Source organism: Rutidosis leptorrhynchoides, chromosome 2 (assembly GCF_046630445.1).
Source record: "Rutidosis leptorrhynchoides isolate AG116_Rl617_1_P2 chromosome 2, CSIRO_AGI_Rlap_v1, whole genome shotgun sequence".
NCBI classification, from domain to species: Eukaryota; Viridiplantae; Streptophyta; class Magnoliopsida; order Asterales; family Asteraceae; genus Rutidosis; species Rutidosis leptorrhynchoides.
In genome coordinates, this window is record NC_092334.1 from 179039797 (window position 1) to 179056030 (window position 16234).

Here is a 16234-nt window from a genome sequence, read left to right on the forward strand (position 1 = left end):
TACAAATACACATGTTGAATATTGAACGGTTAATCAGCAGACACACCCGATACCAACCGCTAGACTTGAAGGGGTCATAGTTGTACATACCCTAAACATTAAGGATTTAATTTTAAGTTTTTATATCATCATCCTTTACGCGTTTTGCCGTCACCAGTTTATTCGCTCACCAAGACCTATCAAACTATTCTTCCTTTCCAACTAATCTAAAATAATTTCCATCATTTATATTTATATTTATATAAATTTCATCCACTTACATTTCAACATTTCGCAAGTCTAATAACCATGGAGTAATTTCCTTCTTTTAAATTTCTTTTATTTATTTATTTATTTATTTATTTATTTATTTATTCTATATTATCGTCAACCCATTCTCCTTTGACAAATTAACACGCAATCTTTCCAATCACTTTCAATTTCCACGAAGTTTCCTATCATTCCAACTCCCTTTTCTTCTTCATATAAACAACCCAACACCCACTTCACAATTTTACTTTAAATCTCACTTATTTCACATTAAATTTCACATTAAATTACAATTTTTTCATTTGGGTATCAACAAATTTACAATCTTGAACCAAACTAGAAACATGGAAAACAACAATCAATCATCTTTTTGGCAGTTTAGTGATCAACTTCGTGTTCAAAGCAATAATTTGTCCAATCTTTCTTTAAACGATTCTATTTGGAGCACCTCTTATGTCTCCAAACGACCGGAAAAAGATCGCCGGAACTTTGACATTCGGGTCGGCGGTGACTTCATTAACTCCGGCAGCAACTCCGGCGCCGTCAACACTAACAATTCCGTTCCTTTAAACCAAGATTTTAATGGGTTTAACTTTGATTGGAAAGTTGGGTCAAATAGTCAACCCCAAGTTGGTGATTTTGGAATTAATGGTGGTTTTAATAAAGGAATCTATTCAAAACCCAGCTTGAATTATGGTATAAATAATGTTAATTTTGAGAAAAATGGGTTCAAGAAAGATGGTAAATATTTGAAAAATGGTGAAGATGATCATCATAATTTTGGGGGTAAACATGGGAAGAACAAGAAAAACAACAATAATAATAATACTGTGAATAATAATAATAATAATAATAATAATGAAAAGGATAAAAATAGTGTTGATAAGAGGTTCAAGACTTTGCCACCATCTGAATCTTTACCCAGAAATGAAACTGTTGGTGGGTACATCTTTGTATGCAACAATGATACTATGCAAGAGAATCTCAAAAGGGAGCTTTTTGGTATGTTTCTCTCATTCAATTTTGATAAATTTTGTTACTTTATATATGGGTTTTGTGTTGATTGTGTGAATTATGAGCTTGTAAGGATGTTATGCTTGTGAATTGGGAAAATTAATGTTTTTTGGTCAGTTTTACATTGGGTTTATACGTTTGATTATGTTTTTTCTTTAATATCCTAAATTTTGCATCTTTTTGTGGGTTTGTGTGGTTAGATTGTTGATCTTTTTTTTGATTAACATATTAGGGGCTGAAATTTAGGGATTTTTGGGATTTTTATTTACATTTTGGAGTTATTATGGGAGTCACTCAATTAGATGATCAGTTTCCACAATATGTTCAATTGTATGAGGAGTAACAGTATCAAGGAATTCTGTAATTTTATTTCACCTTCACGTTGAAAGTTTGTTATATTATGATAAAATTATGATAAATTGGTAACTCCAACCAACTTTATATAATAGCAAGCTTATAGTACACATAAAAATAATTCGAGTGATTACTTAGCACCTTCATTAGGTCGACTTTAGATTGTGACTTGAAATTAGCACAGGGGGTGATCACAGTTTTGGTAGATTTTGTACAAATTCATCAAAACTTTGGGGTGAAAGTTATCTATAAATGATTACATTAATTCTATTCTAAACTCTGAAATATATTTTTGTCGTAATAGATCTGATCATCTGAATCGTTGCGTATGATCCCACTACTATGTCGTAAAAAATGCCTAATTTTTCTTGAATTGAATTGAATTGAATCTCAGGTTTGCCCCCACGCTACCGAGACTCGGTCAGGCAAATTACACCTGGTCTGCCTCTTTTTCTTTACAACTACTCCACACACCAACTACATGGTGTTTTTGAGGTATTCTATCCTTGATTCTCTTAACTATCACCTTTAAAGTTTAAATTCAAGATAAAGTTTTCACATTTATTGTTTTAAACGATTTAGGCTGCAAGTTTTGGTGGAACAAACATTGACCCATCTGCCTGGGAAGACAAAAAGAACCCTGGTGAATCAAGGTTTCCTGCTCAAGTTCAAGTTATAACTAGGAAAGTAGCCGAGCCTTTAGAAGAAGACTCATTCAGGCCAATTCTTCACCACTATGATGGCCCTAAGTTCCGTCTCGAGCTTAACATTCCAGAGGTAAAAATTACATTTTTACCCTTCAGTTTTCGGCATCAACGCTTCATAGCATCCAATTTTCATATATAACTAACAAAGACTTGTGCTTTATTACGCAGGCGCTCTCACTTTTGGACATATTTGAAGATAACAAGAATTGAAGTGCGTTTGACGCATAAAGTATGACACTTTGTGTGGAAGAAGAGGTTGGTTTAATGAGCGGTTTTTCTTTTGGGTAATCGATAAGTTTTATGATTTAATGAGCTTTTGTGGAAGAAGAGATGTTTTACGTCATATATATATGTATGTAACTAATACTATATGTTTATATCGAGCTGAAGTGTTTTACACTGTAGAAAGAAAGTAGTAAATGTTTAAATACGGGACAAGTATGCCGCGAAGATGATAATGGCTTCGGTCCCTCTTGTTTATTTGGCTCGGTCATATATATGTGAAAAATACAAACTCGGTATGAATAAATGAACTACAATACTATTTTTTTTGTTCTAATGTGCATTGTATGTTGATAATTGTAAAAATGGTTTAAATCTGTGAGCTGAAAACAGAAGGCTTGAATGTGTAAAATGGCAGCTTCTTTCAGGTGTTGATTGGAAAAAATGATAATTTAGCTAGACTATATACAACTGTGTTAACATTTAATATAGCATCACGTTTTGGTAACCTAAAGGATCTACATCTACAATATAGAATTATTGTGACGATTTCAAGTTGCATACTTGTATGATTCTATTTTAAGCTGTTAATATGTTTATTTCAAGTGCGGGTGAAATTCCCGACGATGGTTGTGAGGTTCGATCCGGGTTTCTACCTAACGTGTGAGTGTGTCTAACCAGCTAACCAGCCGTTAAAAAAAAATATGTTTATTTCAAGTGGAAGCTCAAAAGTTACTCCATTAGCTTTAGAGAGGGCTACTTTTTTTAGTGAGCTTTATTATTGACATAGGTGAGTTATTACATGGATAAAGTATGTGATCTTGATAAGAGGCGGTTTTGATATTAGTTAGGTTATAGTTGTAGGATAAGATTAAAATTTAAAATAATATGAGTAAGTTTAGAAAGGGGTACTTTATTTTTAGTGAACTTTGGTATTGACATGTGTGTGTTAATACATAGATAAAGTATGTAATCATGATAAGGCTGTTTTGGTATTAGTTAGGCTGTGGTTGTAAGATAAGATGTGAAATAATACGAGTAGTTGAATGATTCATCTACCATCACCATCTTGAAATGGACATAATGGTTGAGGTGGTGGTGGTTGGTGTGACACTTTGAACAAGTCATTCATAGTGTTTGACACCCTATCAACCAAATCAATGTTCTTTATATATTTTGGTTGTGATGTCGCTGTTTACCTTTGTTGTGTTGGCAAATTCTATTCTATACTTCAATAATACAGCGCCAAGTTATAGGACCAAGTCTTGTAGAATTTTCAAGTCATAATTGATGAATAAACCCTATTCTCATTCTATTATATTATATTAATAATAATGGTGTTCATTCGCTTTCATGTTGACTTTGACTATTATTATAGTATTACTTACGGTCATGTAAATGAGTGAACAAGAATTTATTCTAGAAGTGGCAATTTCGGTCAGTGTTGTAAAAAATGACCGAGACGGGCGTCACAACGGTTTTTACCATGTTACTGTTACAACGGACCTAGAAATAGTTAAAAAAACGGTCAATGCTTAAAAAACAGTCAACAACGACCGAGACGGTAAAAAAGGCCGAGACGGTTGAAACGGGACCGAGACGGATATTGACCAACGTTGACTTTTTAAATAAATTTTCAAACATAAATATTTCAAATTAAAGGCAAATGTCTATGTTTACTTTGAAATATTTATGTTCGAAATGTTTATGTTTTAAATTTATATAAAAAGTCAATTTCGTCAACATCCGTCTCGACCCCATTTTTTTCGTTGCGACGTTTTAAGGTCACTACCGTCTCGATCACGTGTCGCATCTTTTTCAACCTTGATTTCGGTTCATATATTTACCAAAAAGCTTATTTGGGTTCAAACTTTAAAGGAAACAAGAAGAGTTAAACATGTCGAAAGCCCCTCCCAAACGTGTTTAGATTATTATTGTTGAAAGACAATTTTGAGATCAATATGGCATACTAATTAGATATATCTATATAAATTATAATGCTGTTCAGTTTTACTCTTTGATCAGATAGGTTTGTGCCGATTTTGATCCAACCTTTGCAAATTCATTAACCGCTAATTGTTCATCGTTAATTCATAACAATGCACAAGGTTTATCATTAAGTAAAATATTCGTATAGTACGTATTTAATTTGACAAAAATGTTGAACCGCGAGAATAGCTATGATAAGGTAAATGTACAAATAGTCCGATGGTCACGATTTAATAACTCTAACAAAAAGTCAAAGTAACTAATGTTGTAACAATGCATGTGAAAACTAGCGGTTTCCAACTTCGATCTGTCCTACGTACTTTTTTATGAGGCAAGTCAATGGAGGGATTTGAAAACCGAGCTGATAGAATGTTAAAGGCGATAACAATGGCAAAGGAAAGGCTTGTGCAGACCAAAGTGCGCTCCGTTTTGTCAATGCTTTCTTCATCTCTTGCAATCTTCTCTATATCTTGCCTATGAAACAATATTAAACTTCTTGTAACATTTAACATAGTTGATAGATTAAGAAAATGTTGACTAGAAAACCAATAACTATGTCAAATATAAATTTGAAAAAGACCGGCGAAATGGTTTGACTTTTAAGGTCAAATGTGTAAAATGAAAAATGAGTAAATTTCAGTTAACGTCTGATTTAAAGAACTGTGCTAAGCCCTCTCTGAATATCATCATACGTATATCAATATTTGTATTCTAAATAATACAATCTGTATTTAATCTTTACTTTTTGGTACTTTCATACAACCAAAAAGGGTTTATATGCCGAAAGTTACCTTAGCATTGCGTTTTCTTTGACAATCGACTCCAAAAGAAATGAAATGGAATCCTTCCATGATTCCAGATCTGCAATTTCCTTCTCCTGAAATGGTCAATCCAAGTATATATGGATAAGGGAAATGGTCAATCCAACTCACATATACGTAGTTTAACCAGGTTATCTTGTGACTATTTCAGAACTTTTTTACTGACCCCAAAATATGCTAGAGAGGTTTGAACCTGATACCCTTTTGAGGAAATCAGGGGCTCAACCACTAGACTATCATATTATTAGCAATAATTGGCACCCAATACGGTTCAATCAGATGGGTCCAGCTTTGTTTCTCTCGGACCAACTCAAACTAAACCGTCTAGGGTCCAGTTCTTTTGTTTAAGTTAACTAGAACCAGTTCATATTAGTCTATAAAACAAACCATGATTTTCTTCCACGGCCAAAACTCCTTAATCTCTGATTTTGTTTGCCCCACGAGCCCCAAATACTTCATAATTTCTTCATCAAGATGTGAAAGAGCGTCGCCTTGTAACTTGTTTAATCCGTTAATGTCATCTTCCAACAACAATAAGTTATTTTCCAACGAGCGAATCTTTTGCATCAAAATCTTTAAAACTGCATCACTGTGTATCCTTCCATTATTTTTCGTTACAGTTGCAGGAACATTAATATCTATCAATGGCTTCTTTAATACATCATCATCATCTTCAATTTGTTCAATCTTTTTACCATCAGGTTTTTTTAAACTATACAAAGCAGGGGCTGCAGTGCGATTAGGATTTGAAGCTACGATCAAATCTTCAAGCATTTTCTCGATTGCATCAATACCATACGCTTCAAAAACGCTAAGTGTGCAGTAAAACTCTGAACCATAATGAGTAATTAATCTCAACATTACGTATCGAGTCCATTTAGGTTCAGGTAACTTGAAATATTGTCTATGTTTCACATTTTCTGCAACGAATGTCCCGAGTTCATACCATGATTCTGTAGGAAAAATCAAACTTCCTAATAACTCGAATCCCTTAAAATTAGACGAATGGTGTTCGAAATTCGCTATCATTATCGTATCAACTAAAGTTTCCTCTGCAAGCTCAATAACTACAAATTTATCAGGAACTGAACACGGGTTCCTTAAATACATATCGTGATCACCACCTAAAATATTACTTGCACCTTTAGCTTCCTTATCATGAGCCACAACTTTTGCACCTTTTGATGCAGCCGCGTAGTTGTACTTGGTTCCATCTGGTTCGAGCCTATGGGTGATGTTGACTAGCCTGCTTGGTGCACCACTTAGCCCGTTATCTTGCTTCGCAATGCTTCTAACCTCATCTAGATCTAAATACGATAATTGGGTTTGACCGGATTGTAGTTCTTGTTTATTTTCTAAACACATATCGTGAATTTGTCGTTCGCAAAATAAGGTTGAGGAACCTAAAATTTTCCAAAATAAGTCCTCTCCTGGACTTGTTTCTTGAAGAAGGTTGTCGTCAGCTTCTTCTTCAACGCTATCTTCTTCTTGAAAAGTCGAATCGTTATAAACTGTTGATATATTGAACATTACAACGACAGTATCTGTATGATTTCTACCTTGATCTTCAAGGTATGGATATGAACTCATGTTAGTGAACTTGTTAGAAACACCTACATTTCCTGCAACAATCAGATCATAAATCAAAAAAGTACTCTCAATAACATACTAACCAGAACAGAACTAGATCTATAACAATCTTATAATTAAGAAATATGCGATGCGAACGATCAAAAGTGATATTACAAGTTTTTTTTGCAAAACATGTTATTGAGGTCGATTATCTGATTCTAACTATCCAAGATCATGTTATATTTTCTAGCACCTATCAAAACAACCCCCAAGGTCAACCTAATTATACACATCAAAAGCATAATTGACGTCAAAAGAATGAAGAAATTCGATCATATATTTTCATTGACATGAGACATTTCATTGAGAACGGAAAGTCTTATCGCAAATAATTTGAATTCGAGCAAATTAGTACATTAGGAAAACCCTAAAGATCACGAATTTTTGTAAGATCTCAAAAATGGGGATCCACAAGATAAACAAATAATTCTAGGGTATGTTACATAGCTAAAAAAATAATAAATGTTGAAAATATTCAGCTTAGAGACCTTGATTGCCATAATTGGGGCCAAATGAAGAGAATGAAATCATGTAAGGGAACCAAAATGTGATAATTAAAGGCAATGAAAGCTTTAGAAAACTCTGTTTTTCATCCTTTTTGATGAACAATTTATGGTTATTGGGATGATATTCAATATCTTTTGATGCATCATCATCAGCATCAATATCAATATTATTGGGTTTCTTCATATCTATCACATGGAAGTTATGAAATTATGTATTAGAGTGGACACGACAAGTTTACTATGTTTTTCTCGTTATTGAAAAACACAGCCCAAGTCCCTATAATATTTGTCGTCCGAGGTCATGTTACATGATGTCATATCTCCTCAAACTAACTTGTGCCACGGTGGCACTAAATGTGTTCCTAAGAAACACTTTTTTGCAAGTATTTTTCACTACCATTTAGATTTTAGAACAATATCATTTAAGAACGGTATGTAACCCCGAAAGACGAGTTATTTACATAGATCGTGATGTACGCAGCCTAATCAGGTTATTCGGTAATTGTTTTCGACTTTCTGCTCCGTTGGTCCCTGTATTATACCCTATTTTGCTAACAGCGTCCCTTGGTTATTAATTAGAATCCTTTGTTTATCAAAAATTTGCAATCAGCGTCCCTCCCTCAAAGGGACGCTGTTAGCAAAATGGGGTATAATGTAAATTTGCAATCAACGTCCCTCCGAGGGACGCTGATCGGAGGGACGCTGATTGCAAATTTTTGATAAACAAAGGATTCTAAATGCCAAATTAATAACCAAGGGACGCTGTTAGCAAAATGGGGTATAATACAGAGACCAACGGAGCAAAAAAGTCCATTAAATGTGTTCCAAAGTGAGTTTGAATGTTTCAAAAAACTATATTAAATAAATGCCATAAAGTACACAAATTCCAGAAAATAAATTACCTAATTTAAATGACACTGAAATCTGGGAATTATTTAATAATTTTTAGAACAAACAAACAAACAATTGCTCAAATGGTTTTTTTCCAAGATTTCTTCTACATAACCTGTATACAACACCTCTAGACCACAAATTCTCTGTAAACTATAATTGTGGTTGCTGCTGCTGCGGTCTTTTTGGCAAACATTAAATTAAATTAAACTCACATATGAAAAGAAAATTGTCCAAGCGATTTTCATACCAAGGAAGTATGACGAAAAGAGTGTCATTGATTTAAGATGCTGTACTCCATCTCGAGATCTTGCCCCTTCGCTCGTTTAAAAAATAAAAGGCTTCCAGGATCTCCCTCTTCAAGCAACCGACTTGTAGGAGTATTAGGCGGGTACGTGTCCAAAATGAAGTCGATTTCGTCCCCCGTCATCTCCATTTGATGAAGAAGAACCTGTACAAAAAACACTTTAGCCGGCTTCCGACCCATTTGACCGATATCCCAATTAGCTAAAAATGCTCACCGTTCCAGATAACCTGAGCAGGGAAAACCTTATTCGTTTTGTTTGACCCGTATGAGATAAATCATTAAACATCACCCCAAATCAACCCATTTAAAAAGTAAATGGGTTGAAATTGTCTTCCCTAGTTAGAATGACAGTTTTCTATCTTATCAAAGTGGCGTATCGTTTACTTCTAATAATAATAATAATAATAGATAATAGATGATCTTTGATTTTTGATTTTTAATGTTTCGTATTAACTAGATACAAGTAAAACAACAAACCTTTACGGTTTTGAGCAAAGCGGTGTGGTGGCGCCTTAGCAAACCAACGGTCTTTCCGTACATATTAGATATCAACTCTTCTGTTCTTTTTGCAATATCATCATCCATATAGAAGTTGACCGGTGGCTCTATCAAATCATAATCATCATATAACGAATCTTCAAAGTCCAACCGTGGACCCACAAATTTAGGTTGCCTTCTCCACGGTGGTGGTTCCCCATGAATGACCATTGGGTTCTCCATATTCCAACTGGCAGCCAAAGAAAAAATAAATTAATATCTCATCATTTTGTCAAAACCTAAAATACCCTTCAATTAAGAGCTGCAAATCGACACGATATAATTTCTTGCGATGACGGTAAAAGGTAAACGGGAACTTTACACTGTAATAATTTTACGAGCAAGCCAAGTTGCATCTGCAAGGTAGTTAACGGATGCCTTGGATGTATCCCTTCCATAAATCACCTCTTCAGCTGCCCGCCCACCAAGTAAAACCTGTTAATAACGTATAAATTAGTTGTGATATTATTGGGTTTGTATTTTGATTATATTATTTAGGTTTTCCATTATATATTAGTTGTAAAGTTGTAATCTTTTAATGTTTTTACATTGACAAAAGGTGTTTGTGATCAACCTAACCTGACCCATTTTCCAACCCATACATAAATCTACGTGTGTGGGATGGCTACCCGATCAACCGTATTCCCACCTGTATATGCAAGTGTAGATTGTAAATAGATAAGGAGTTTGAGATCACACCTGAAGGCGGTGAAGCAATTGGGGCCTACGTTCAAATAAATACTTCTCATCATGCAGTCGATTGAAGACAACTTGTGATAGTGTCTGTGTGCATATAGAATCAAGAAAAATAGTAAATTAGGTAAAAAAATCGTATTGCTATGTCACTTGTAACGTAAATATTTCAGCTTATTTTACCATCTAACAAAAGCGTTGCTCGATGATAATTAGTGAAAGAAAATCGATAACGAGTCTTTGAAAAGAGCTATCTTAAACCTGGCCACGAGGATGGATTGATATACGGTCACAAGGTTCAACTTCTGCATTCTCTAATCTCCTTATAAGATGAGAAGTCAATGCGGCCCCCACTTCAGACGTGGCTCGACGACATTGACCCTGATGACCCAAGTCTAACGCAACACGTTTAGGGCCCACCGTTAGCCGATCAACAGCTTCACCCACATCTGACTGTAGGATCGCACCATGTTTGTTTCTGACAGCTACAAGAGCAGCCTCTTGAAGAAGCTGAGCCAACCTTGCACCACTCCATCCTGATAAATAATCATATACCTTTTAAGATATAAATAAAATTCTATCAAATATAGACATAATTCATCATACATTAAGCATAAAATTCATAAAAAAGGGGGCATACGGAAACACATACCAGGAAGATTTTGTGCAAAAACGGACAAATCGACTGTTTCCGACAACTTCACTTTACGGGCATGAACTTTTAAAATTTCCAACCTCCCTTTCGCATTAGGAGGACGAATTCTTATCTAGAACATAAAGACCAAATAAAAAGATTAGAGGTGAAAAGGATGAACGAGTGAGATAATTACATTTTAAGCTTTAATCATTTTAAAAGTGGTCAAAATTATGTTTGCAGGTCAACTAGATTCGGCCCGTTACGATTGGAATAAAAAATTACCCATTTTGACTCATTACCCAACCCGCTATACTCGCCCAATTTGCAACCTTTAATAATACTGTAACAAATGACTAACCTTTCGATCAAATCGACCGGGACGAAGAAGTGCGGGATCTAACAAATCTTTACGATTAGTAGCACCCAAAAAAATGACACCTTTTCCAGTATCAAAACCGTCTAGCTCTATCAGAAGCTGGTTCAGAGTGGTTTCTCTTTCTTGTGTGGCAGCATTGTAAAGATCGTCTGTCTTGTCACTAAATATTCCTTGTCGCCTTATTATCAGATAAACAAATGTTAGGATTTTCCAACATATGGACAAGTAATACAATTAATGTAAAAAGAATCTACTCTCAGTCCCAAAATAAACCTAATATTTGACCTAGTTTGACGCAAGTTCGATATTTACAAATTATCCAGAATACCCCCTGGATGATGCAAAAAGAGGAATCCCAAGAGCCAAATCAATGCAATCAGTATGTTGATTTGATTACTAACCGGCAAAAATGTGACAGTTTAAAACTTCACCTAAGAAAAGGTTGCAAAGAACTAAAGACGTCTTTTTTTCCTAAAATGGCAACCCTACAATCTATCTATCTCATGTATATATACAATCCACAAAATTATATACAAATTGTATCCCCAGAGAGTCGAACCCACAACCTTTTGGTTGATGGGTTCCATATATACCGTTTGATAGTTACAAATTATCTATAAGACCGCTTGGATGATGGCATAATAGAGGAATCCAGAGAGCCAAATTAATGTGATTAGTATATTGTACTGATTACTAACGATCAAAAATGAGATACATTTTGAAACTTCACCTAGAAAGAAAAGGCTGAAATGAAACTAAGACAACTTTTTTAGAGCGGCAACCCTACAATGTATCTCATGAATATATACAAACCACAGCTTATAGACAAATGTCGAATCCACAACCTCTTGGTTAACGGGTTCAATGAATACAGCTAAATCAAATGCCTTTTGGTGAACTTAAAACATTCTTAAAAACAAAAAAGTTAAAATTGGAATTTGTCAGTTATATGAAAATCCAAATTATGTCACAGAATTTATTATGCAAGCATATATATATATATAAAAAACTACAATATCACGAACACGGCAATACCTTGTAGCTAGTGCATCAATTTCATCAATAAAGATAACCGATGGTTTGTTGACCTGCAGAAATCAGATAAGCATTTTTAAAAACTAGATTCGAATAACTAAGATGGGATTACATCTATATTGAGACTATATAAATAATGAAGTAATCTAATCACCTTAGCTCTCTTGAATAAATCTCTAATACGAGCAGAACCTACACCAACTAATACTTCCACGAATTCTGACCCGGCCATCTGGTAAAATGGAACACCAGCTTCACCGGCTATAGCCTTCGCAACAAGGGTCTGAATCACATTAAAAAGAATGTTAATTAAGATGGGACCCACATCTACATTCATAATATCGTACGAATAATTCGCGACGCGAATAGAATGAACTACCTAACCTTTCCACATCCTGGAGGCCCCTCTAGAAGTACCCCATGAGGAGGCTTTATACCCATCTTGTCAAATAGTTCGGGATTCTTCAAGTACTTGACCAACTAAACATACGACAAAAAATTATACAAAATACATAAAAAAGCTAATATATTCATTTGAGAATGACAAATAAAATTATGAAAATTCTTTAGAATGTAATATAAATTTACCTCTTGGAGCTCTTCAACTGCTATTTCAATTCCCGCCACATCGCTAAATGTAACTCCAGTTGAACCCTGAACGAGTATTATTAAAATATAAAAAAGAAATTCAAAATAAATATAATACAGAAACTGATATCTGAAGTCTAAATAAAGTCTGAGTAATAAACTGATGTGATTAAGCTGAAGAACAAGCAATCTTTATAGAACTAACATCAACTCGAGCTTGTGGTTTAGACTGAGAAAATTCAATTCCTTGCCATATATCCTGCAAAATCAACAACAAAAATATTATCACATTTCACAAGTTCACGACGTATAAATAAACTGAACTTTTTAAAAAAATATCATACCCATTTCCTGAAATTCTTGGGGCGTCTAGAAAGCGTGAAACGAAGAAGAATTACCATACATACAACAACCAACAACATGGGTCTAGCTATTTTAAAAGCCGATGAAAAAACCCCGAAACTATACAATTCACTGAACTTCGAAGTGATCCCACCATAAATGAACATATCTAATATAACATCCCCCATTCTCTCTAAAACACCGACAAGAACTTCTAAAGGAACGGTAAGAAACGACTTGGCAATCGGCCATATGACGTACGTGGTCCCTACATACACAAAGCTGGTTGCCGCAAATGCAGCTGATGCTAAAAAACCTCCAACGACAACAGCAGCTGCAGCAGTCGCAGCTGTTATTGCACCGAGTTCCACCATCAGCCTGCTTGATATCGCTGATGCCACTGGATTTGGATATTGTGGCACGTTTCCCACCGATGTCTGCATCACAAAGTGAAGGATGATGAAATCAAGGACATATATATATTTTCATACTACCCTTTGATAACCAGTTTTTGTTGCAGCCAGTATCAAACCATTTATTTGACACGTAGACTATTAGCTAGTCAGATACTCGATTTTCAGTGTAAATTCAATCAAAAACCTGATTCAGATTTTGAACAATTCAGCGCTTAATCATTCTGTTTTCTCAAATGCACCCTTACTCTTAACATTGCAATAACAAGTTCAATACCACATATCCAAACACCCGTAGATGCAACCCATCAACCTTACACGTTAAAAAATAAAATTACGAAAGTTCAATGTCTAAATGAATGAAATACCATCATTTGCGTCTCTATTTCATATCTTGGCCCGTTATACTCCTTCAAAACATCTTGCACTTGAACACCATCCAACTTCAACGACCTAAACACAATTATAAAACCATCAACAAACAATTTAAACAGTTAAAAACGCACAAACAACAAAACTATCTAAAATGCCATATAAAAATAATATATTCACCATTTAGTTTTCTGAAGATTCTTGTCACCTGGAATCTCTTTTAAGTCTACAATGAAATCCTTATACCCATTTACAACCCCATCATCTTCCTTAAATGTTAGAAACTTTATCATACCAGTTTTCATAACTTTCTGAAGATCATCATAGCTCATTCTCGGCAACGATTCGAATTCGCGATCGAATTCCTCTTCTTCAGATAAATCCTCAACAAATATCTGTTCAGGTACATATAGTTTCCCCTTGAATTTCCTCAAAATATCATTCAGATAAACATCATTTGAATGATTAACACCATCATTATTTTCATTTTTATATACTCCTCTCAAATTTAACTTCTTAATAATCTCCAAAGCCCCATTACCATCATAACCTTTTTTACCTAAATCCTCTTTTTCCTTCAATGTATACAACTTATCACCAATTTTATATTTGGGTTCCACCTGGCAAGGGTTTTCTTTCAAAACCCTAGTCACAAAATCATCTTGGGTTGAACTTGAACTATCACTACTTTGACCCGAATCCGATTTTTGAAAAATGGCATGGGCAAAATGCAATCTTTTTCTCTTAATTTCAATAAAGTTCAAATCTTTTTTAAAGGGAAGTTTAATTTTAAGTGAAGTCTGAAGAGTAATGCTTGATTGCGAAGAAAAAACCCTAGGTAGTGCAAATTTATCAGGTGTACGTATTTGTGTGGGAAGCATATTGTGTGATGAACTAGGGTTTATCGAAATTTAGGGTTTAAGGGAGAATTGCAGTGTATGCTAGATGAATTCCATACAGGAGTTTGAAGATGGGAATATGAGTGTTCTGTTCTATGACGAGATGAAAAGTGAAGTTTATCCGGATCCGGATATTTGATTGGGTCAAGTTGAAGAAGACAACCGGCTAAGTTTTTTTTTTTTTTTTCCAGCGAAAAGGATGTAATTGTTGTAATTTAATAATTTATTACTACCTTTTGCTTAAGGGGATGACTCTCACACACACTTTTTTTATCCTTACACACTAATTTAAAAAAATGAAGTATTATTAGAAAAGTAAAAGGTTAAAATAGGTGTGTGAGGATCAAAAAAGGGTGTGTTAGAATCATCTCCCGCTTGCTTAAGCTTATACAATACTTAAATATTAAAGAGTAGTAATGGAGAGAAAGAGAGGAGTATATATATATATATATATATATATATATATATATATATAAGAATGGTGCACCTCATATGGTTACATTTCCTCGATATATATACTACTAAAATATCTGTACATTTGAGATTCTTCAATTATGAAGCATGTGAAATAGTGATATGTAAAAGTGGTCATCCACTTTTGACTTTTGGGATAACATCTTTTCACAACACTCCCCCTTGGATGACAATTTTATTGAAAAAACAACTAGTACTGCCTCGTTAAAAACCTTGCTAAAGAAAAACCCAGTGGGATAAAAACTTTAGCCAAGGGAAAAAGAGTGCAGCATAAAGTTGACTCCCCCTCAAGTAGATATCGTTGAGTCATCACATCTTTTGAACTTGTCTCATGCCAATATTGTGAACGTGTGTTCTGAAGACAGCAATTGACAGTGCTTTGGTATAAAGATCAGCAGAGTTGTTGATTGAACATATCTCATTTTAATCTGGTTGTCTTTTATGAGATCTTGAGTATATAAAAGAATCTGAGGTTTTCATCTGAAACTATATCATCTAAATCTTTTATGTACAAGTTTAGCCCATGTGATTTGTCTACAGTCTCCTTCATGGTTTGTTCAAACCGTTGTTTCAATTCCTATTCCCTTTCAGTCCTTTTCTGAGCCTTACCAACATACCATTCTTTTCCATCAAACTTATGACCTTTAAGACCGTCTATGGTTTTAGCGCCTCGTCAGCATTTATGTTTTGTTCTGTCACTTTTGATACTCTTCTTTCATTTGTACTATGCAAGCCGAATTATCTTCATAGATAGTTGTTGGGCTTTTATAGCGTTCTAGTCCACAAGAATCAATAATGATTTGTGTCATTGATCTCAACCAAAACACATTATTGGGTAGCTTCATGTAATACAATGACTTTGGCATGATTTGAGGATGTAGCAATAAGTGTTTGTTTCTGGAACCGCCGTGAAATTATCGTACCTCTATTTAGCAATACATATCCAGTTTAAGATTTTGATTTATGTGGATCAGATAAATAACCTGCATCTATATAACCAAATAAATCTTGTTTTGAATTGTTAGAATAAAATAATTTTAAATCAGCAGTTCCTCAAGGGTATCGAAATATGTGTTTGATCCTATTCCAGTGTCTTTTTGTATGAGCTGAGCTAAACCTTGCCAACAAAGTAACTGCAAAATAAATGTCAGTTCTTGTACAATTTGTAAGGTACAT

At 34.4% G+C, this 16234-nt stretch overlaps 3 protein-coding genes across 4 annotated transcripts; 1 reads left to right on the forward strand and 2 right to left on the reverse strand.

Moving 5' to 3' along the window:
• The first annotated feature begins 487 nt into the window (after positions 1-487).
• LOC139891580 (DCD domain-containing protein NRP-B-like) lies at positions 488-2876 on the forward strand. The gene is made up of 4 exons (XM_071874557.1): positions 488-1251; positions 2012-2112; positions 2200-2394; positions 2493-2876. Exons 1-4 carry the CDS (start codon positions 594-596, stop codon positions 2532-2534), a joined length of 996 nt encoding a protein of 331 aa, XP_071730658.1. The 5' UTR covers positions 488-593; the 3' UTR covers positions 2535-2876.
• A 1870-nt stretch (positions 2877-4746) lies between these two features.
• LOC139888454 (SUN domain-containing protein 5-like) lies at positions 4747-7678 on the reverse strand. The gene is made up of 4 exons (XM_071871462.1): positions 7477-7678; positions 5744-6978; positions 5327-5412; positions 4747-5009 (listed from the first exon to the last, which is right to left on the reverse strand). The coding sequence occupies exons 1-4, from the start codon at positions 7676-7678 to the stop codon at positions 4775-4777; spliced, it is 1758 nt and encodes a 585-aa protein (XP_071727563.1). The 3' UTR covers positions 4747-4774.
• A 689-nt stretch (positions 7679-8367) lies between these two features.
• LOC139891581 (probable inactive ATP-dependent zinc metalloprotease FTSHI 1, chloroplastic) lies at positions 8368-14701 on the reverse strand. Of its 2 annotated transcripts, none has more exons than XM_071874558.1 (15): positions 13866-14701; positions 13682-13766; positions 12903-13337; positions 12764-12817; positions 12559-12624; positions 12355-12450; positions 12125-12253; positions 11971-12023; positions 10918-11113; positions 10575-10689; positions 10184-10458; positions 9929-10012; positions 9552-9664; positions 9170-9419; positions 8368-8836 (listed from the first exon to the last, which is right to left on the reverse strand). In XM_071874558.1, exons 1-15 carry the CDS (start codon positions 14564-14566, stop codon positions 8660-8662), a joined length of 2829 nt encoding a protein of 942 aa, XP_071730659.1. In that variant the 5' UTR covers positions 14567-14701; the 3' UTR covers positions 8368-8659. The 2 variants fall into 2 exon arrangements, with proteins under 2 accessions (XP_071730659.1, XP_071730660.1); XM_071874559.1 differs by having other exon boundaries at positions 8807-8919.
• Between the last annotated feature and the right edge of the window lie 1533 nt (positions 14702-16234).

Bases quoted from the DNA above. Each gene is read 5' to 3' on its own strand.
- LOC139891581 (XM_071874558.1), bottom strand. From the start codon at position 14,566: ATGCTTCCCACACAAATACGTACACCTGATAAATTTGCACTACCTAGG. The intron at 10,013-10,183 runs GTTTAAGATAGC...ATATGCACACAG, and splicing joins CAATCCATCCTCGTGGCCAG to ACACTATCACAAGTTGTCTT. The intron at 8,837-9,169 runs GTTTGTTGTTTT...TTTTTTGTACAG, and splicing joins CTTTGCTCAAAACCGTAAAG to GTTCTTCTTCATCAAATGGA.
- LOC139888454 (XM_071871462.1), bottom strand. From the start codon at position 7,678: ATGAAGAAACCCAATAATATTGATATTGATGCTGATGATGATGCATCA. The intron at 6,979-7,476 runs GTCTCTAAGCTG...TGATTGTTGCAG, and splicing joins CCCCAATTATGGCAATCAAG to GAAATGTAGGTGTTTCTAAC. The intron at 5,413-5,743 runs GTTTGTTTTATA...TGACCATTTCAG, and splicing joins GGCCGTGGAAGAAAATCATG to GAGAAGGAAATTGCAGATCT.
- LOC139891580 (XM_071874557.1), top strand. From the start codon at position 594: ATGGAAAACAACAATCAATCATCTTTTTGGCAGTTTAGTGATCAACTT. The intron at 1,252-2,011 runs GTATGTTTCTCT...ATTGAATCTCAG, and splicing joins TCTCAAAAGGGAGCTTTTTG to GTTTGCCCCCACGCTACCGA. The intron at 2,113-2,199 runs GTATTCTATCCT...TAAACGATTTAG, and splicing joins AACTACATGGTGTTTTTGAG to GCTGCAAGTTTTGGTGGAAC.